This window comes from Euleptes europaea, chromosome 16, assembly GCF_029931775.1.
Source record: "Euleptes europaea isolate rEulEur1 chromosome 16, rEulEur1.hap1, whole genome shotgun sequence".
NCBI classification, from domain to species: Eukaryota; Metazoa; Chordata; class Lepidosauria; order Squamata; family Sphaerodactylidae; genus Euleptes; species Euleptes europaea.
Genome location: NC_079327.1, coordinates 30,456,111 through 30,479,238, shown reverse-complemented (window position 1 = coordinate 30,479,238; position 23,128 = coordinate 30,456,111). Strand labels below are relative to the sequence as shown.

Genomic DNA, 23,128 nt, shown 5'->3' with positions numbered 1-23,128 from the left:
TCTCTAAATACATTTATATTCTGCTTTTCTGCCAAAGTGGTTTATAATACAACATAATATTTTACAATCTAACAGACATGCCACATAAAGATGAAGATGGAAGAGAAGCAAATTCAGGGTACCATACCTGTATAAAAAGTAGAATGGTCACTTCCGTTTTTGGGATAGATTCAGCAGTTCATCTCAGCTGTTTTACCATTCTGTGATACCCATGAAATGGGTACTGATGGAGGCAGTTCCTTAAGGGAAGAATTTAAAGGGAGGATCTATATATGAAACTGAAATACTGAACAGTTCAATACTGCCAGAATTACGCAACAGATTCTTGCACATTTTCCTGGGTAGATTTGATTTAAATCACTAGTCAGTAGCACTAGATTTAAATCATGGTTTTCTACATAAAGACTCATTCTTGCTGGTATAATCTTAAAATTACAGCCATTTGAAGGTTTCATTTTTAGAATAATAACTTTTCACATTAGTTTTACAGTTATATAAACAATTACTGATTTGGTTATACTATTCAAAATACATAGTTCACCTCACAATAATTTTATAATTATCTATTTCCAGTTTCATTCGGTCCATCAGGCCTTGCATTTCTTAATTGCAATGTTTGCATTTTGCACGCATGCCTGCCTTACCCATAGGTAGCGGAACCATTAAAATATTCCCAAACTGGGTCTCTTTTATGGCTTGCTGCCCATATAGATTTTCTCCAGGGATAGAATACAGGTTGGGTATCTCTTATCCGAAATGCTTGGGACCAGAAGCATTTCAGATTCAGATCTTCTCAAATTTTGGAATATTTGTATATAAATAATGAGATATCTTGGGGATGGGACCTAAGTCTAAAACATGAAATTAATTTATGCTTATACACTTAGGCTGAAGGTAATTTTACGCAATTTTTAAATAGTTTTGTGCAAATTGTCTACATTAAACTACATGAAGTCAGGTGTGGAATTTTCCAATTGCAGTGTCTTGTTGGAGCTCAAAAAGTTTTGAATTTTGGAGCATTTCGGATTTTCACATTAGGGATGCTCAACCAGTAATATGATAAACTTCAGGTTACACGTACAAGATTTGTGGAGTATTCTGCTCAAAAGGTTTCACTTTCATTTTTACTGCTTGCCCCTCCGTCCTCACGCTTAGCTCATGCAAAACTATTCCACTCAAGACAATCTTCTATTCATTGAACTTCTTGAAACTTAGCACAAGAGGTAAGGGGTTGATTTTTTTGTACATAGATTTGCAAAGGAACTATGGGATTAAGGTCTTTTTCTCAACTCTGAATGTTTATTTTGTAACATTTTTGCTGTGAAGAACAGGCATGTTATCTCTGCAGACACAAATTCACAGTTTTGAGAACTGCAAGCATCTGTGATAATATCTTCTAGAAAGAAAAATTGCTCAAAATAATTTTATAGAAATTTCTGGAAGAGTATGACTTTGTGAATGGATTAATGGAATTCATTTACCAAAAAAATTAAACATTGCATGAATATGCCACATAATTAAGAACTAATCCTAATTTCATGATGAATAACCTTTGGACTATAATGTATCTTAGATTTTTTCCCTTTAAAATTGTTTTGATTTTTAAAAAATAGTTGATTTTTTTATCCACTCTGACATTTTTCCAGTTTGCATTTTTCTGTGCGAAATATTCAACTAAACCAGAACAGATAGGAGAAAGGAGGGAAGTGGCATATTTCATGTTTCTAGCTGAAAACCTCGAAGATCATTGATCCTTTATGGTAGTCAAGTAATAGCATGGCAATATTACAAATAAGATTTCTTCAGATGTAAGAACTTCTATACAAGATGGTTCTTTTTGGGTGAGTCTTAACAATAAAATGAGGGATTTTGTCATAGCAAAAAATAATATTACTTTTATCCAACAAGTTTGTTTTGCCTGATTATCTGGTTGGTGGGCAGTGTACATCAAGAAGAAGAAGAAGAAGAGTTGGTTTTTATGTGCCGACTTTCTCTACCACTTAAGGGAGACTCAAACCGGCTTACAATCACCTTCCCTTCCCCTCCCCACAACAAACACCCTGTGAGGTAGGTGGGGCTGAGAGAGCTCTATCAGAGCTGTCACTTGCCCAAGGTCACCCAGCTGGCTTTGTGTGTAGGAGTGGGGAAACTAATCCAGTTCTCCAGATTAGCGTCCGCTGCCCACGTGAAGGAGTAGGGAATCAAACCTGGTTCTCCAAATCAGACTCCACCGCTCCAAACCACTGCTCTTAACCACTACACCCCGCTGGCTTGTTGCTTAAAGGTGCTTATTCTGACATTTGCAGTGATAACCTGACTTCTGGCTACATTGGGAAATGCTGTTCTGAACACATAATTTATTAGGAAGTGGCCTGTAAAGAAACAAAGGACAGGTGGCACATATTTACTGAACAATAACTTATTCTTTTTGCACTTGTATGTATTAATGTTTGTTTCTTAAACTGTGCTTCAGGAGGGAGGCAACAAAGTTCTGCTCGGCTCATATAAGCTCAAATCTTGGAGGTTCGGCAGTGTTTAACCCAGACAGAGTTGTTAGATGTAAAAGATTTTGCAAAAGTTATCTAATGAAAAACTAAAACTGTATTGTACTGGTTGATTCCCCACTACATTGTGGTTGGAGCTCCAACAGTCCTTTGAGGTAGGATTGACTGAGAGAATTTACCAAAAGGCTACCTAGTGAAATTTGGGAGTAAAGATTAGAATTTTTCTGAAATACACCCATTGTATGGGACAGGGTGCTGCAAAGGCTTTCTAAGCTGTTGGGATATCTGTACAGATTGATGGGTTCCTCAGTAGTATTTTCTTTGTTTCTGTGCCAATATAGTGGGGCAAGCCTTGGTCAAGTGCATGCTTCCGTTTTGATAATGCAGTTTGTTTAAATAGTTCTTTGTTTCTCCCCCCCTTCTAGACACCAAGACTAATCTGCACTAGTACTTCAGTACAGAAGAAAAATGTTGCTGCTGCAGGACCCGAAAAGTACACAGAAGCTTTTATTAAAAAACAGATTGAAGAGTTCAGCATAGGAAAGAGACATTTAGCCAACATGATGGGAGAAGATCCAGAAACTTTTACCCAAGAGGATATTGATGTAAGTATGGTTGCTCAGTTGGAGAAGTAATTTACTGCAGGGTTTCAGAATTGAAAGCTCTTTGCTTCAGCGTGAGCTCCTCAGCTCTCTGTGAATTTTAATCGAACTGTCAGAATACGAGAGAATACTACTATACATAGAAAACACTGCAACTGTGGCTCTGAATAGAGATTCTGCCCCTACCACTGTGCGAGGTCAGACATCACAGTATAGTGCTCTATACTATACCTTGCTAACGCACAGCAGGTCCTTTTAAAAACTACTAATGGATAATCCCCTTGATCTGAGGTCGTAAGAACCACTATCAAAGTTTATATAGCATTTGGAAGCATTTACCCGTAATTTGACCTGCTGAGTATACTTATACTGGGGGTTCATGTATGATACTAGAGCGACTAGCATCGTCAGTGACCTTTTTCCCCACGGTCTGCAATTCTGTGCACTCATACTTGGGAGTAAGTCCCTCTGGGACTTATTCCAGTGAGTTTATTATTGTATAGCATTCAGGTGGCTTAAGAGAAATCAATAAAGTAACCACCATAAAAGCAATTACAAAGTAAAACAGAAGCTTTGAGAACCCACAAAGAATAATACATCAACAATAATAAATAATAACAATAATAAAGCGACATTTAAAAAAACCTTGAAGTTGAAACAAAAATGCTAATTACCAAAGCCATGGGGAAAGAAGATAGACTTCAGGCTAATGTCATTGGTAAAGGAGGTTTGATATTTGGGGCGCAACTGCCAGAAAGTCGGTCTATGAGTAACAGTCTCTTTAACCTCCAGAAATGGGAACCTATCTTAGATGGCTTGTTCTTCAGCATTGTGTGTGGTTTTCCTTAGATGAACATTTTTGAAAGTAGCGCTTTTCTCCACTCCTTTCATCTATCCCCCCCCTTATTGTCCTTTTTGGTACCCTGTATGATAAAGCACAATATATCAATATTTGAGACATGTAGTCAGTGTGGTAGAGGGAGTAGGGTACTGGTCTTGGGTTTGAATCCTTGCTTGAGTCTGGATGGTCAGATAGCTTAGCCTAGTCATCCACTCAGCTTAACCTACCTCACAAGGAAAATGTTTAATAATCCCATCTGTTTGTGTCCCTCTGAACTCCTTAGGGGAAGGATGATACAAGACAGATTCAGTACTCTAAATACTGGGTGCTGAGAGAAATGGGGATGTGGTTTTCGGTTATATCTTGAGGGTCGCAGAAATGCGTAGCTGGCACTGCCAGAAACAGAATGTTAGACTAGAGTTCTGATCCAACAAGGCAACTTTAATGTTCTCATTTACCTCATTTCGTGTTTTTTAACATGCCTCCTGTATTTTTGCTCCCTTTTCCTGCTTCCTCTGACAGAACTTGTATTTGGTTTTGTGGGGTATAGCTGAAAGCTTTAATGACAATGGAAAAGACTTGGAGCATCCCTTGGCAATTTATTTATTACTCCGGCTTGAGTTCTGACCTCTGTCCTGTGTGCCTCAGTATGAGGCCATGTTCATATGGAGGTGCATTGTTCTCAGATGGTTTTGTAAAGACGCACACTGGAACCATTAGCATTGGTGTTCAAGCCCTCACAATAAGCAGTAAACTATAACTGCGTGTACGGATACTCATGTTTGAGCCCACTGACTTCTACTCGAGCTGGTTCTATGTATATTTCATCAGAAGTAAGGTCTGTTGAGTTTAGGCTTTGCTGTACACGAATCTTTCTGTTTCTAGGTAGGATACGATATGGAAGGCAGGCATAATCTGCATCTAATGATATAGTACTAATTGGCGTTGCACACCGTTGTACTGGCAGTTCAACAACGAGATAAATTGACCCTGAAGCGGGAGGGGGACAGTAAAATAACTCATAGGCGGGGTGGAAAAGCTTTGACTTGCAGCATGCAGCAGGATCCTTACTGGTGAGGAAGGGGGAGAGAGTACCGTATATACTCGTGTATAAGCCGAGTTTTTCAGCCCAAAAAAAGGGCTGAAAAAGCCGAACTCGGCTTATACACGGGTCAATACGGTAGGAGAGGGGAGGAGGGAGGAACTTACCGCTGCCATCGCCGCCTCGCCCGGGAGCCTTTCTCCTGCCGGCAGGGGCCTGGAGGGGCCGGCAGGAGGTCCCTGCTGGCTGCTCCGCCGCCGCCCAGGCGCCTTTCTTCTGCCGGCAGGGACCTTCCTGGGCCGGCAGAAGGTCCCTGCCGGCCGCTCTGCCCCCGCCCAGGTGCCCGGGAGCCTTTCTCCTGGCGGCAGGGGCCTGGAGGGGCCGGCAGGAGGTCCCTGCTGGCTGCTCCGCCGCCCAGGCGCCCGGGTGCCTTTCTTCTGCCGGCAGGGACCTTCCTGGGCCGGCAGGAGGCCCCTGCTGGCTGCGCCGCCGCCACCCACGCGCCCAAGCGCCTTCCTCCGGCCGGCAGGGGCCTGGAAAGGCCTCCTGCCGGCCCAGGAAGGCCACGCCGCCGATTCGCCGCGTCTCCCGGTAAGTAGGGGGTTCAGGGGCTCTTCCCCCTCCCCCCCTTGGATGGCACTGGGGTGGGGTGGGGTGGGGCGGCCTGGGAGGCGGCGGGAGGGCGACCTGGGGCAGGGGCTCTGCGCTCTAAAATGGCGGCCGGCATTTTAGAGCGCAGCATTGCCGGTAAAGGGAATTTCTTATTGACCCTCGGCTTATACGCGGGTCAATAAGAAATTCCCTTTTCTGGCCTCAAATTTGGGGGGTCGGCTTATACTCGGGTCGGCTTATATCCGAGTATATACGGTAGATGAATGCAGAGCAACGCCAGATACCATGCAGTGGGTGCACATTACAGTGAACTCTCTGTTGGTAACCCACTGGTTGCTAACAACCTATTTGAATGCTTGGAATAGGAAAAATCAAAGTGATACATGCTACCCCCAGTAATATTTATTTTTCCTAGTTTACTTGTATACACTGAACTGTTACAGAATTCAAAGTAAAAGGCTTATATCTGAATAGGCTTATTTATAATTCACTGTCATTAGTGTCAAAGCACCCATCCTCTTAGGTGCTTTTCATTTTCTTGTGAATGTATATTTTTTCCGACTATCTCTCGTACAGGTCCTTCTTTTCTCTTAAAAGTTTTTTGGGAATTCTGCTGTATGCTTGGCACACAACTAGATGTGCTGAAAGTAAATGAGTGTCACTTTGAATTTCATAGTAGCACATTCCCCTTTTCTAGGTGCATAATCAGATATGATTGTGGGACTGCATTGTGTTAGAGTGTGGCTTGTGCCAAACATGTCTAAAGCAGGGTAGAAGGTGATTTAAAGTGGGAAAGGGGTGAACAGAAAAGGAGTGTTTTATATTTGCTTGCACTTCTCCCCAAAATTAATCCTCTCCAGTTGCCTTCCTTTGGCAGATCTTATTTTTTGGTCTTGAACCAAACCCAGCTGAGAAAAGCATGGACATGGGACCGATTCATCACCCACTTCATGTTGGCAGAGTGTGCTAAGTACGCAGAGAAGCGCTGGACTCACTGATGAAAGATAAAGTTACTCTTTATTTTGAGAACTACATTTAGGATAGAAAGCAGAGAGACAGCCTCTAGCTGCCTGGCTGGCTAGGGAGGGAGGGAGGCTTCCGAGAAGAAGCAGGAAGTTGTGTGTGTGTAAAGTGCCTTCAAGTCGCAGGCAACTGATGGTAGAATTTTTAAGTTCGTTGTGCATGGACCTCTCTCTGCCTGCCTCTTACCAAGACAGGGCCTCTTACCAAGGCAGACAAGGAGCGCAAGGCACCCCTCAGACAACATACCAAGACATATAACAGTAAATCAGACAGTTTTTATTGAACTATAAAGCAAGGAAAGAATCAGTACTTAGCTTCAATATACAAGGTAGAAGTAGACAGACCCACAAATAAGTTGACACATACACAAACAGGGGGGGTTCAGAGATCTCTGGGTCATTCCAGGAAAGAGAGGATGGCAATAAGGCCAAGTTCTTTTCCCTAGAAGGACAAAGACTGGACATTTGGAGCAGCCTTTTATAAGCTGGATCGTGAGGAGAGGGTCTCAAATGACCCCTCCCTGACACATTCTTTAGAAAATGAGTTTCCACAAGTCATGACTAAAATTGTTTAGAAATATCTTGTTCCATAATAATTCTTTCAGTGTCCAAGTCTGATATCTGATTGTCCTGTCCATCCGTCAATGTGCCAAAACAACCTCCTCCCTTAAGTGGGCAGATAAATTGTTGTCTGTTTTTATGACCTTGCATAAATTTGGGGCATCTGATGTGCTGTGGGGTGATTAACTGCTAACAGTGCAAATCTCCTGTTACTTTCTAAGGTCAGGAACCTAATGGAAAAGTTGGGGTCAGCTGAAGGGCTACTTTCTGAAAGCCTTAGTCAGGTTTTGTGTGACTATAGGTTATAATATTAAGGTATGCATGTGGTTATTTTTAACCCAAACTCATTTAATCTAAACTAATATATTTAATATGAACTAATGTTCAATATAAAAAATTCTCGCAACAGCGACTTATGGCAACCCCTTTTGGGGTTTTCATGGCAAGAGACTAACAGAGGTGGTTTGCCAGTGCCTTCCTCCCATCCAAATACTAACCAGGGCTGACCCTGCTTAGCTTTTGAGATCTGTCGAGATTGGGCTAGCCTGGGCCATCCAGGTCAGGGCAGCAGGAAGTTAGGCCTAAGAATATCAGTCTAAGGCTATCATCCTAAGAATATCAGTCTCAATTCCTTCGCATTCTAGACATTGCCATTTCCAACACTCATGTCTACCCCTTTTCCGCAGGAAATTGCTTCCATACCTCCATTTTATATCTGTTCAGTGACAAGTTTCAGCACATGTTACTGTGGTTAGTCAGTATTACCATTTAGCTTGGCCCTTAAAATAAGTGGTCAGGTTCCTGCCTGCAGCAGTTATCAGCCGGGAAGGCTCAGTCTGCCGGAACAGAACCTCAATGTGTTTTTATATTGTGGTCTAGGAGGAAACAGACGGAGGGTCAGTCCAGAGCCCCAGCCAAGTGGTTACAGAAACCATAGATGAGCCATCTAAATTTGTGGGCTAGCAGCAGCCCAAACCTTTCTTATTGCAACCTTCCTAGTACATTAGCACCCACTACCCACTCATCAAGAAAATGGGTTATAACCGGAACAATCCCATTTTCTCCTTATTACAGATGTCAAGTGTAAGACCAGTTCAACATTTCTCTTCTATGTGTAAAAAGACGAAGACAACAAAGAGTAACATTTTACTTAGCAAAGCACAGTGCTTATAATGCTTGTTCAATTTGCTCACATAACATTAGGTGTTGTAAATACTCAGGCTGTATAATAGTGTCTGTTATGCATAATTAAATTTCTGTTATAAAAATATAAAAGCTGCTTAGCCCTGGCAGCAGAATTATCAGGCTTTACACTTGGAATGGTAATAATTCCTTCTGATGAGTGCTTATGCATCTCCTGTCGTCTGCTGTTAATCAGTGCATGCAGTGCTTTCCCCAAGTAGACATCCTAGGGTTCTTTTTCTTCCTGGCATTTTGGACGTGTACGTTTTAAAACAAGTCATATAGGGAAATATGTTAACAGGCTGTCAGTACTTTTTCAGGTGATTCTTGCACGGTGCAGGTTTTTACTAGTGGTTTTGTTTTTTTTATAAAAAATAGTTAAGCAGTAAATTGCAAGTATATGTCTTTGGGTGGGGGAGAACCCAGCAAATTGATATATAACTCTGCAGGAGTCTACCAATTGCTTTTTAATTGGTATTATAGACCGTGCTCTGAAATCAGGATGTTTTATTCTCCTATGTGTGAATATTCAGGATGAAGTTTCTCTAATTGATTCGCTTTGCCCATTCCATTTGATGTATCATTTTTCACAATATTTCATAATTTGTGCTCATTTCTAATGAACAGAGTCGTTAGGACAGGCATGTCTAAGTACAACTGACAGCTAACATTAGGTGCCAGATGCAGTTTATAAAGCTATGTAGAACTGTAGAGAACAGTTTAAATAAATTAGCACCTGTACATTAGTCTCACTTGCTGGTAATTTATAAGCGAATCAGTAGAGATGACATTTAGGTAAGTCATTGATCAAGTTAACAGCTGCATACCCGCTGCCCAGCTGGGATACCTAATTAATAGAGATTGCAGTCCTGACCTAGAGCTTTTCCCTGGGTTGAGAATGTAATCCTTTTATTTTGCGATTTCACTTTTTACCATATGGAGTAAACAATTTGCCTTAGTTTTTGAACTGGCAGATCATTTGACGTGTAGGACACTGCCCTCAAAGTACTCGTAGCCTACTTATAATAGTAAGGTACTTGCTCTTAAATGCAATAACAACTTCCTGTTAAATCTTTCTCAGTCTAATTCAAAAGGTTCCTTATTCAAACTTACCAAGAAAAGTGAATGGTGCTACTATATTGAATTAATATGTCGGTACTAAGGCTCTTCAGAGGAAGAAGTAGGCCAAAGGCCCTGGTTGATATTGACATGCAGACTACTTGTCTAATGCTTAAGTGTAAAACAAATGTTTTAAAGAAACTTGTTCTATTGACAAATGCCTTTTGCCAAGGGTAGTGAGAGAGTGTTCTCTGAGCTTCCTGTTGGTTGGAAAGAAGGGTAATCAAGGAATACCCTGTGCTTCTCCCACTTAAAAGCCAGAGTGGATCTTGACCTTGTTCTTGAATATACTGGTGGCAGTGGTAGCCAAGAATGTGTTTTTGAACACAGAAGAGATCTGGCCCCTCTTACTTAGGATTTCCAGTATCATCTTTTGTGTGTGTGCGCGTGCGCCATCAAGTCACAGCTGATTTATATCGACCACATAAGGTTTTCAAGGCAAGAGCTGTTCGGAGGTGGTTTGCCATTGTCTGCCTCCGCATCACGACTCTGATGTTCCCTGGAGGTTGCCCATCCAATACTAACCAGGGCTGACCCTGCTTAGCTTCTGAGATCTGACGAGATCAGACTAGCCTGGGGCTAGATCATACTGGGCCACAGTCCAAAGATTCCCATTTGGCATATCCTTGCACTTTATGCACCATGGTTTTTGACTTTTATTTTGTCTAAGGTCAGTATCTGGAACGACTATGGTATTGTTAACAACCTGGTGGTGGTGGTGGTGGCACTGTCAGATGCTCAGTAAACTTATATGTAGCTTGTTTTCCATAAGAACGCCCCTTTGGGGAAAGTGGTACCAGCAACTGCAGATTTTTTTGCTTTGCCAAACTAAATGAATGATAATGCCACAACCCAAACTAAAACTTGTCTTCATCTACCAATGGAAAACTTAGCTACTGTGAAGGGTTAATACATAAACTTTATCAGAAGTTTCTTGAAGTGCATGCTTAAGTGAATTTTAGCAGTTTGGTTGCTGTTAAGGGTTTTCAAACAGATTCCGAATAGATCCTCTCCCAATTTTAGCAGTGTGGCTAACAATCTCAAATGTTCTTAATCCATGGCTTCGTAGTTGACTTAGATTGCCGGTTCTTGTAGGTTATCCGGGTTGTGTGACTGTGGTCTTGGTATTTTCTTTCCTGACGTTTCGCCCACAGCTGTGGCAGGCAACTTCAGAGGAGTAACACTAAAGGACAGTGACTCTCTTAGATTTAGATTGCATTCCTAATCACATGTACCTAGAAGTAAGTCCCATTGAACACTAAAGGTTTTACTTCTGAGTAAACATGCATGGGGATTAAACTGATAGTCTTTTCTGCCTGCTTAGTGCATGCACAAAAATAGTCTATTCTGTTACAGTTACTACGTTTTTGCTTTTGTAGTTGAGATTAATGCTTGAATCAAGTTATGCAGGCTAGTAAAGACAGAATTGTTAATAAGTACACACAGTTTTTCCCAGTGCTTGATAATATATTCTTTTCATATGTTATTTTATATGGTATTTAATGTCCATTGGCTCATAGGTTTTCCTATTGTCACTATAATTCCCATTTGTTCACAAATGGATGTTCACCTACTTTGTGTGTATATGTACAATATCCCCATTGACTAACAAACGGGCATTAGTCAAAGTGCTAAGAGAAACAAAATACTATTCCGTAAAATCAAGTTAATCCTTTTTGTTTGCTGCTGAATTCTCAGAATTTCTGTTTAGAATGCCTGTAGAGTATTAATAAAGTAGTAGGTGAAGTCTTTATACACTTCACACATATTAAGTGGGTTGACAATATTGACAAACCAATCTGTGTCTACACAAAATATATTATCAGCACATAATAGCCTTGAGTTAATGTAACCAGCAATGAAGAACAATCCTTCAGAGAGAAAAAAACGAACTGCAGACTTGAGACTTATTTCTCATTGTTGTGCATACAAAAAAAAAGCATTTGTTCAGAATGTATTTCTATGTAAAAGTTCAAGGTTTAGGCCTGTAGTATGTTTCATTTTGCATAATGTTCATAATATGCTGGATCCCATTAGTGCATTTATTACATTTATATCCTGTCTGTCCTTGAATCTCAAGGCAGCCTACATAGATATTCCAGGTGATTCCCCACCACCTACAAACTGACCAGGTCCAGACCTGCTGGCTTCAGCAAGGCTGGTGTTTCTTACATTACGTAGTTTAAAATAATTAACTGGGAATGTAGCAAATAACTGTTCAGCTGGGTATCCAGTACAACACATTTCATATGCTAATCTTAAACTATATTCTGGTCGCTCCAGAGTTCTGTATTCATTGAGATTACCATGGTACCTTACCTTACCATGATACCTTTTATACGTTCCAACTATGCCTGACATTTCAATGAACATGTGAAGGATCCCACCTTTTAGCTCAAGTGGAATAATGTTTGCATACATCATAGTTTCTGTATGGTTGAAGAGCCTTCTGGATTAGTGCTGTTTACCTGAAATTTCGTTAAAAATCAGGGGGATTTACTCCTAAGGACATTTATTTAGGATAGTTGTGCAGAACTCACTGCATTCATCTTGGTGTAATTCATTTATTTAAAATATTTATACTCTACCTTATCTCCTCAAACACGAGGCATCTGTCCCTCCTTTTTGTAATGTTGAATTATAAGGGTTTCTTTTATTTCTCAAAAAATTGTAAGATATTTATGAGAGAAATGACTTTGGGTCCGCTGTGTTGGGAAGGACTATATGTTTTTAATAAAACCAAGAGTAGGATCCCAAAACATCTATTCCACTAATGGCTAATCTTTCCTCGGACTCAAGAAGTCTTCTGCTATTGCAGGGAGCCTTCTGCCAGCAGGATGTACCTCTTCTGCCAATGGCAACTCTTGCACTGGTGGAAGATACCTTGTGTTGGAGGAAGGCTCCACCACTAGCAGAAACATTTCAGCCTATCCTAAGTTTTTAATTCGGCGCCAGAGCTCTGTGGTGGTTGTAAATGATGAAGTGTTCCCCCCCCCCAGTGTTTTATTGTAATAGAAAACTTTGACTGGGATCCATTAGGCTCCAGCTACAAGTAGAAATTATTTCTGCTAGTTTCTGCTTTCCAGCTGCAGCTCTTCATGTTACGTGGAGCTCCACTTTGAAGGGTCCTTAAGGCAAATGAGCTCCTGTAGAAGAAAGTGAGCTGCAGAAAAATCCCAAAAGTTCTTTGGATCTTGGTCACTTACCAGATTTTCTTTTCAACCCACCCCCCTAAAAAGCAATACAGCCTCTAATAATTGATAAGAACTGGAAGGGGGGGAACTAGTCTCCAACTCTGAGGAAGCCTGAAAAAAGTGAGGTAATTACCTTCTCCGTACACAGTTCTTAGAAATATTTCAGGTTGTATATTTTATAGAAAACGTTTTCTGCTTTAATTGAAGGATCCTTAATTGCCTTTGGAAGTATACGTGTAAGATGTTTCTAACCAGTAAGATAAGCTAACTTTTATTACAAGTGGGGAACCTTCAAGGACTTGCAGGGATCACTTTAGTTTTCTCTGTATCCCCTCTCCCCACCCTATTACCTCTCTGTCTCTCTTCTCCTCACAGCCCCATACCTTTTCCTATTTTCCTGCTTCCTTTTGCCCTTCCAATTCACCAACCTCCCGGCAGCCCCATACCAGAATTCAAGTCCTCAGTCAGCCATGAAACTCACCGCGTGATCTTGGCCAGTCGCACACGCTCAGCCTTCACAAGGTGGTTGTGAGGATTTTAAAAAAACGGAGAAAGAGAAACATGTATGCTTCCCTGAAATATTTAGCAGAAGGGTAACTAGTTGAAGTCGTTTATGAGAGCCCGTTATTTTGATGGGTTAGAAATCACAATAAACTATTTTTTTAATGAAATGAGGGACGATAATAGGTGCAGGGCTTTTCATTTCTGGCAACGCATTGTCAAGCCTGTCTTGAAAGACCATTCCGCTCCATGTGCCTGTTGCGCACTAACCGAAAGAAGTCTAACACGTGAAGGGGGAATCATTTTCATGTACGACTTTGCTAGTAGAAGGTTTAAGCACATGGAGTTCATAAAGTGTATGAATCAACCTTGATATTAAATGTTACCAGAGTTAAGTACCAGGAAATTATGTAGCCAACATTTGCCTCTTAGCCATCATTCTAACTCAGTGAATTGTGCAGGTTAGAATTTTATTTTAACATTAAAGTTTCTAGACATGCTAGATTTTGTTGGACGGTTTTTACACCTTATAAAATGAAAGCTATAACTAACGAAATATCTGTTTGTCTGCAGAAAGCTATTGCCTACCTTTTCCCATCTGGTCTGTTTGAGAAAAGGGCCAGACCTGTAATGAAGGTAAGAACCATATTTAGAGCTGTTGATATCAAGACAGGTGTGTTTTATCAGTACACTAACTTGATCTTATTACTTTTTCAAAAACAGCATCCCACTGAACTATTTCCAAAGCAAAGAGGTAAGTGGCGATAACACGTCAAAGCTGGGTATCCGTATAGACACATTATGATTCTTTTTGTTATCTTCCCCCAGGTTGTCCCTTAAGGAGACCTATAGGCGTAGGGACATTTTAAAGATCCATCACCTGCTGCCTTGAATTAGAGCAGTCCAGTTTATCATTTTAGAAATCTCCCACCTCATTTCACTGCATCTGTAGACCAGATCTGACTGTGTGGTCAGAAGCTTCTATTGGAAGGAAGGAGCACTTTAAAAGTTATTACCTTTGTTTGTTCTCCTTCTCTTTCATTCCTTCAGCCCAACGCATAGTTAAATTGTGGAACTCCCTGCCCCAGGATGTGGTGATGGCTGCCATCTTGGAAGGCTTTAAGAGGGGAGTGGACATTCATGGAGAAAGGGGGTATTCATGGCTGTTAGTTAGAATGGATACTAGTCGTGCTGCATACCTATTCTCTCTAGTATCAGAGGAGCATGCCTATTTTGGGTGCGGTGGAACACAGGCAGGATGGTGCTGCTGCAGTCGTCTTGTTTGGGGGCTTCCTGGAGGCACCTGGTTGGCCACTGTGAACAGACTGCTGGACTTGATGGGCCTTGGTCTGATCCAGCAGGGCCTTTCTTATGTTCAAATGCCTCGTCTCTCCCCACCATTAAGTACAATTGGGCTAGGATTGTGGACAGCCTTCTCGAAGTGGGGAAGCCTCGTGTGCTTATAAAAAGTGTAACAGGCAACAAGGTTGCACCAGGAATGAAGACGCAGTGGTAACTGTCGCAGGCAATAACACATGGTTAAATCCTCCCTAAGACCAGGCTGACTGGTAATAAGCTTAAAGTGAAGAATGAGAAGGTTAGGTCACATATCAGACAGGATTGTTAACCTTTAAGAGTGATTAAGTAGTAGGATAAATTATCTGTTGAGATTGTGATGTGCAAACCACTGACTGGTGAAGGGCGGAAAGCCCTCATGTATATTTAGTTCTATTTAAGGAGGTTGATGTAGGCTGTAGCTTGTTCTAGATTTTAATAAATGCTATAATTTTTAATATCTGTTCTTTAGCAATCCAGTGGGATGAAGATGGCCGTCCACTGCACTTTCTTTTTTACACTGGCAAGCAAGCCTATTATTCATTAATGCACGTGAGTTGCGATTTTTCTAATGGTTCAAAATAAAATTACCTAAGTCATAATGCCGTTCATAATTAGTTGAAGAAATTACTGTCTTATTTACCTTTTAAGCTTCATTTTGTGTTCTAGCTCACTGTATCTGTGGGTCTCAAAGATTTCATGCTATGATAAACGACGAGTTACATTCAAAATCCATTTTAAACCTGTTCTTCAAAGCACAAAGCGCTACAGAAGGGACTTCTAATGAAAGGCTTGTTATATGAGGAGTGCAGAGTTGTTTTTTTAAAAGAGGACACACAAGGGAGAAAAAAATTTAAAAGAAAAGAGACTTTAAGCGGAAGACGGCAGGGGAACGTCCACAAAAAGGCCAACTTAATTCTGGACAAGGACTGTGAGTCAAGCCTCTGTGCTGTCTGCAGGAGCCTAGAGGCAGGGACTGGTGTTTTCTGTGCTTATTATGTTAAAGCAACCAGTGCAGGATTTTTGGTGTCTGTAGCTGGGAGCTGTGTAAAGTTTATTCTGCAGCAATCATTGCTACTGATCATGTGACTTAATTCAGGCGCTACCAACTTTCTGCTTCCTGGATTGGGGTGGCTGCTAAAGAGGAACCGCTTACTTAGTGTTGCCAGCTCTCCCCCCCCGCCCCCATCTGGAATAGACACAGTGTTTTAGTTTTCTGGATCCAGATGGGCAGTCCTAGCCTGAGAGTGGGGGAATACTGTTTCTGTCAGGGCTTTCCCACTAATGTGCAGTTTGAGTTTGAACATGTAGGGAAGTCCCTCCCTGTACATAGTCACTGTGAGCTTGTCCTCCCTTGCCTTTCCCGTCTAGCACACTATGGGACTGTGCAGCTGGTGAACTTATTTTTTCCATCAGATTTGGGGAGGGGGGTTGGCTGCTTTGTAAACTATCCCTAGCCTCATTTTGGGCAACTGTATTGATTCAGTATAATGTCCATTTTTCGATGGGATGTTAAAAAGAGATTGACAGATGAGTACAAGGCTGCTTCCCCCCCCCAAAAAAAAAAATAGTTGTGTTATGAAAGGAAACAGTGCAGTTGTGTTGTGGCAGTAACCTTTTGGACATGGAATCCACACACTGGTATATAATGTTCAAGGTTGGTGTAAAGTTTGTGAGTAGTTTTAAGCAGTAGATGGTCAGTCGAGGAGGCCGTGCGTGGTGAGCACTGAACAATAAGGTTCACAGATTCTCGGAGAAATACTCAGTTGCCATCTGTAACTAAGCATCAGATTTCCATGTTCAGACTCACTATACTTTTGTGGCTGCCAGTTGTCAGAGATAGACAGCCAGCAAGGCAAGCGTTGGGTAACCCTGTAACGTGCTTTGCAATTAAAGTTAAAAACCCTGAACTTGTGTGATTGAAATAAATAACGTATTCATGCTGCTTGGATCATATGTATTTTTTTAAAAAAAATTGTTGACCTAAGCGCCCATGTTCACACTAAATAACTTTTAAAGTATGGTGACAGCTTCAAAATCTGTCCCCTTCGTTATCTACTACTGGGGGGGAAGGATGCAGTCACATTTATAGGCCTTCTATAAAAAGATCAGCTTTACTTTTTCAAAGTTTTTTTTTTAAAGAATTCTCTGGTGTGTGTTTGTACTCTACGCACCCAAAGGGACAAAATCCCCACTTGTCAGGTACATTTATTTTTTTTGAGGGAGAAGAGAAGAAATATTTTTTTTTTCCTTTTGGTTGACCTTGGGCAAATGAGCTTCTTGCCCTGGCAGGAACGAAATGAATGATAAATGTAGAGTTTGTCTTTGCTGAGTAATGGAGCTGCAGTGGAGGCTTTCTAGAGAGGTTTTCTCCTGCACAGCCCGAGGCAGCCTGAGGACCCCCACTGTTCATTTAAATAGGTATGTCAAATCTGCCTCGAAATGCTGCTGGTTTGATCTGTGGTAATATTTGTGAAGGTTCCATATGGACTTCAGCCCCCTGCAGTGCTGAGAAATAATGTACAACGCTTCATGGTGCAGACGCAAATTTCCTCTGAAAAGGGGATGCAGCGCTGCGTTTTAGCTGTCGGAGGGGATGATGGAGCTGACGCGCTAGGCCTGTCAACTTGTTACACGGATGGGTTGCACGCAGAGAGGCTGTGGAAAATCTGTGCCTTTTAGCTTTTCTACTTAATCACGGTTGTAGCATTGCCTTTAGACTGTATGCTACATTAATTCTCTTCCTGCCTTCTGCCTTTCATCCCAAGTTTCACGGGAAAAAAGTAAAGCATGCAGGTCTTGTAAAGGAGCCTTATCAAAGCAGCTGTCATCTGACAGGACATTTGCATTTGTTTTGGCTGAAATGGAGCAACCCAAGGGCAAGATGTTTTGTTGCATTCCATCATAATGAAGATTTAAAAAAAAATTACAAGGAGCACAACTTTATTTTAGCTATTGGTTGCCTTTGAAAACGGTACGTAAGATTTTCCTGCGATGGAACCTTTCTCAAAGAGTGGCTCTCCTTCCCACTTGATTAAGCCTTCCTCACATGAAATCCATTTGACAGACAAATGTAATTTTTATAAGAGATTTTTTAAAGTTTACTTTAGTATTGTGACATTTTGTAAATGTCCTTATTAAAAAAATAACAGTGTAAATCATTTTGTTACATCAGATTTCTAGTATTCTGAAGTAGGAGTGCAGAGAGAAGATTCTTAACCACGTGTATAAAAATTAGAGAAATGCTTGCTAGGGTCAGAAAGACTACTTAAAAAAGTAAATGGAAAATTTTACATTTTTTGTGTGTGTCTTGCACAGTGAGCCTTCTGTAATTTGCAGTATATTAAACATTGGTGAAGTTTTGCCTAAGTGTATATTTCCTTGCTGACTTACCAGTTCTTTATGAATACCAATTGAGGCAACTAATCTGTGCCACTTTGACAGGTAAACTGTAACCTCTATTGTTAGATATCCTTGTAGTGCGCACTCAGACTATCACCCATCTTCAAGTCCTCTTCATATATGACTTGAATATTAAGGCTCATTATAACCCCAGCAGCTTTTATATTATCCTTTCCCACATTTATTCTCTGATTGTTGAATATAGTCTTGTTTGGGTGATCCAGAAGTTACGTTTGAGTCAAATGCATACTTCGAAGACTTAACCCTTCAACTCTTCAGGCTTGCATAAGATGACTGTAAAATGTTGTGCACGCTTCTTTCATGGAAGATGTGCCAGTGCCTTGTTTAAAACAGTGTGGGGAAGGTGACACAGCTGTCCGTAACAAATGGGTGGATCTCTCTTTACTTTTCCATTCCCCAACAATCACTTAACCTGGAATGTTAAACAAAAATTAAAATATAACAATTTTAAATGTATCTTCTTTCCAAGGAACAGTAACATAAAAGTTCATGTCTAGTGTTTTAGATATTGCTCGTGGGCAGACTTATTCATCACATACACCCCTTTCATAGTAAGAAAACTAACTCTAAAAGGCATGAGTGTACTTTCAGGAAGGGTTTCAAGCATCCCCTCCTGTGATACCTACTTTGTTTAAATCTGTTAACCTTGTTAATTGACAAGATCAAAGGTTCAGTTTTTTGTTGTATCATAATATATATAGCTTGCAAGTCTGTTAAGAAGTCTACTGCAAAATAGCTAATGCTTGCAAGGGATACAGACAGGCATGTCTATTTGTAACTGTGGCTTTTCCCTCTGCAAAACCCCACCTTTATGTTCTGAAAATGGAAGACTTTTTTTCCTGAAATGTTTCAGATGTGAATGTTTGCCAGGTGATATGTTTTCCCCAGATTCATATAACATTGCAAGATAGCACGTATCATTATCCTGTCCATTGATCTGTTCTCCTGCAAATAATTTTGCACATGCCTACCTTTACAGCTATACACATTCATAAATTTAAGAATCACCAAAGTGTTTGAGAAATGGAGAAAAAATAAAAATGGGGATAGAATGCAGTAGGTAAAAACTTCTCAAATGTAGCCTGCTCTTTTTAAAAAAATCTCTCATCTGTAATGTCTCTGCAACCTAGTGGGGAAGAATAAGTTGGTATGGGAAAGATAAAATGCACCATCCTCTATCCCTATAATATTGTGTTATTACTACCTTGTCCTAGGCAAATATATTCAACATTATAATTGGACCTTAAAATGAATTGTGACTTCCGTTAGAGTATTACTCTAACGGAAGTCATGCACTGGGGGAATATAAAGGGGGTTGGAGGGGGGTGATGGGTTTTTATGTTATATTTTGTTTTTCCACATTTATGAAATAATAAAAAAAATCAAAAAAATTATTTAAAAAAATGAATTGAGACCAGAACTCCACTGAGTGTAAAATCTGGTGCAGCATGATTTTATCTTTAAAAGGGGTTTTGAGGCCTCATGGTGAAGATGGGAACGTAAATGTGGTCAGTCATTGTAAGGAGAACTTGGGACAGTCATTCCCAAAATTTATCTGCAGTTTGCAAAAGTTCAAATGTTGCAATCTGAATACATTATGAAAAATTCAAAGTGTATTCTGAGGCGGAAGCCATCTAATATAAGATGTTATTGGAAGTAGCAGCCTAGTCTTTGTGCTGTTAGAATCATAATGCTATAAATTGTTATGTGGTTGCACTCTCTGAAGCTTTCTCAGTCTTCAGATGTTGAAAGCTGGAACAGCATGCTCCTTTCCTTCTCTGTGTGTAGCACTGTCCTAAATTGCCATTCTTCAGAATGAAGAACCTTGGGGGGAAAAAAAAAACCTGCACTCTTAAAATGACATTGGGGAATTTCCCAGGTTCTGGGTCAGCCTTTCTAGAGAAAGGGTCCATTAAAATTTTTGTCCTTTTCCAGGATCGCCAGTTCAAATGTCAAAGTTCTATTAGGCAAGAAGTGAAATTATCCATCTTTTGACTTCCATTACCATGAAGAGGAAATCCTGTTATTCAAATATGTTTCCCTGGTTTGTCTTTTCAGAAACTGGGTCTCAGTCTCCCTTGCATGATATTGATTGGGCCATGTCACCAGGACATGGAAAATCTTTTGTCTGGTAGCTTTCATTATTCAGCAAGGGAATTCTGGTACGCAGGAAATGTGAGGTGTGATCAGAATTTTAGGATTATTGAATATGTGCTGCTGGCTTTATTTTTGAGCTGTGCATCATGAGTTCAGTGAGAAGAGTGGGCTTGTGAAATTCAGTGGTCTAGCTGTGTATCATTTGATCAGCAACATCAGTTTGGAAGGGTATGTTTACCACACTTGGCTCAGACAATTTGAGTAACCTATTCTTCCTTGTGGCTGCCAAAGCTCACTGTGCTGCTTGGCAGATTTCATGTGTCTGTGTCCAGCTTTTTAAATAACCTTGGGGTGCTTATGTTCAAATGAATGCATGTAATGCACTTTTAAAGACAAATCAGATGCTGACAGCCTGTCTGAAGCATTCTACAAGGTACATAGTTCAAGGCAATAAACCAATTTTTTTTAATTAAGTGATTAGATTATTTGACATTGAAGTTTCAATTTCAGAAGGAAGTAGAGCTCACTCCACTGGAAAATATTCGGTTAAATATTGTTTGTTACATTTATACCCATTGTCTTTCAGACAATACTTTCAAGGCGTTCATGCGTGTTTCAGATGTTTTTGGGTATACCTTGTTTGCACACTGGCATCTAAATTGGGGCTTACCTTTAGAAGGCTGCTGGCATTATCGTAACTAGTGCCTTTAAGTGCCTGTCAGTTTAAACTCTTATTGCCTACATGCACACTTAAATACTCAGTTGTGCTTTACAAATGAACAGATATTTTTATATGAGAGATTGAAGCAGCTCTTGTATGCTTAAAGGGTAGAAGGAAGGGCATTTGGAGTGATGGCAAGCACATTTTTGGTGCTTTCATGCTTTTTAAAAAACGTGTATGTGGGGAACCCACATCCCAAGTTGCAAGTCATGGGAGGCAGGTTAACAACAACAAAACCCTGCTAGATTCCACACACTTCCACAGTACCAAATATACTCTTATCTCCTCCATGTTCTGCCTTTTACTGTGCAATCCTTTGCTTTGCATCTCACATTTATTCCCAGTGCAACTCATGCTCTCTTGTATAGCAGTGGCAAATACAGTTTCTTTGTTGTAATTATAGCCATGTCATGAAGATGCTGCCTAGGGCCGCAGATAAAGATGTCCTTTTTTTCTCTATTACTGCAGAAAAACCTGATCACCAGGTTTACTTACAACAGGTGAAATTATTTCATATATGTTATAGGCTCATTTTGTAGTTCAGAGCATACATATTCCTTCCCAACACATGAGAGCTACAACTTGTTCTTAAGCCTCTGCCAGCCTAGCCTTTATGATCCAACAGAGATATCCCTATTTTAGAGAACATTTGGGAAGAATTAGAAATGGCTGCTTCTTCATAAAGGGAAAGGTCCCCTGTGCAAGCACCGGGTCATTCCTGACCCATGGGGTGATGTCACATCCCGATGTTTCCTAGGCAGACTTTGTTTACATAGAGCCCCTCAAAACTGACCAGTTCGTTTATGTCTCTCATCTGTAAACCCACAGGTTAGTATATGTTCTGCTATACTTAAAAAAAAACAGCAGAAGGCAGGGGAAAGGTTTTTTTTACTATATGGCAAGAGGTAGTAGGAAAATGTAGGTAGCAGTTTTATGGAAAATGAAAAATAAAATTCACATTTTATTCCTAGACTAAAAAAAATGTGATGTGTGAATTGCCAGTTTGAGACAGTTCACTGGCAGGCCTAAAGAGAAGAAAAGACCGTGTTATGTTTTTTCAGACAATGGGCAACGTTGCTGATTTTTTTGTTCTTTAAAAAATATATATTTTATCAATCTTGATTAAACAAAATTAAACAACCTCTTTCTCCTAAACGAGGAGTTCTTTTCTTTGGAGCAAGATTCTGTGATTCCTTTCTGGTAAATATACAATCCAGCTCAATAACAACGATGTGAACCTGCTCATTTCTGCCTTTTGGGCAGGATTAATCTAGGTGCCCACAGTCACACAACAGCCTATAATAGGAATGTAATTCAGAAAGAGTGGTCTAACATTGGTCCAGTAGAAAGAAGCCATGGCTCAGTGGTAGATGATATACTTTGCAAACCCCCATGTATAAGAAGGCACCCTTGCCAGAGTACTATGTCTTTGCAGTTGGGTTCCATCCGTTGCTTGAATATAACTGGATCTCTCCCTTTTACTCTCCCCATTTATTGTAGGAAATGTATGGTAAATTTCTACGTATTCAGGAACATCAAGATCAAATGCGTGCTCAAGGATTAGTTCCAGAGATCAAAGACCCCTTGTAAGTTGCCTTTGAGACCATAATGATAATGTTGATGTTGGGGAGAGGGAGTATGAAGCAGGTGCATTTTTAATATGATTAAATATGATTTAAAAATACATCATTCTGTAGGCTGCCATTTTCCTAAAGAATCTGTAAACATAATTCTTATAATAATTTGCTGTTATTAACGTTACAATGAAACAGTGAAATATCCATGAGATTTTTTTAATGGCGCTGTAAAATTTTCAGCCAAGTAACTACAGGAGAAAAGAAAATGGTGGTCAGGTGAGAGGCCCAGCTATTCTGGTAACTTTTATGCCTTGGTTGATTTTTTTAGTCTTAAAAGAATACTGGGCTAATTTCCACAAATGGCAAGCCAAAGGAATTTCCACAAATATGGGGCATTCCTAACTTTCCTTACCTCCAGCAATCTCCTGAGATCTATAAAAAGTTTTTTTTATTAATGTTTAATTACTCAAAACAGAAGTAGAAATATAACAATAATGATGGCAGGTCTTCCATAAACATCTATTAAAGGTTTCCAAGTATCTAAAAGAGCCAGCATGGTGTAGTGGTTAAGAGCAGTGGTTTGGAGCGGTGGACTCTGATCTGGAGAACCGGGTTTGATTCCCCAGCTGATAGGTAGCATGAATCCTGAGGTCCTTGATGGCGCAGTTGGAAGATGTTGAAAAGACTATAGTCATGGCTTTCACAGCTATGAAGTTAGATAAGGTTGGAATGAAGAGAGAATAGCATCAACTTCAGGGGATCTTGATCATTCCGTTCTGTAGTAGGTGCATACAA

The 23,128-nt window shown here is 40.3% G+C and overlaps 1 protein-coding gene across 1 annotated transcript in view; it reads left to right on the top strand.

The window, feature by feature from the left end:
- Positions 1–23,128, top strand: part of MRPS9 (mitochondrial ribosomal protein S9) — a 51,417-nt gene that overhangs the window by 13,466 nt on the left and 14,823 nt on the right. The window contains exons 2-6 of the mRNA XM_056862151.1: positions 2,930–3,109; positions 13,754–13,816; positions 13,904–13,934; positions 14,988–15,067; positions 22,257–22,342. Of these exons, the coding sequence (XP_056718129.1) occupies positions 2,930–3,109; positions 13,754–13,816; positions 13,904–13,934; positions 14,988–15,067; positions 22,257–22,342 (440 nt within the window). The remainder of the gene's footprint in view (positions 1–2,929; positions 3,110–13,753; positions 13,817–13,903; positions 13,935–14,987; positions 15,068–22,256; positions 22,343–23,128) is intronic.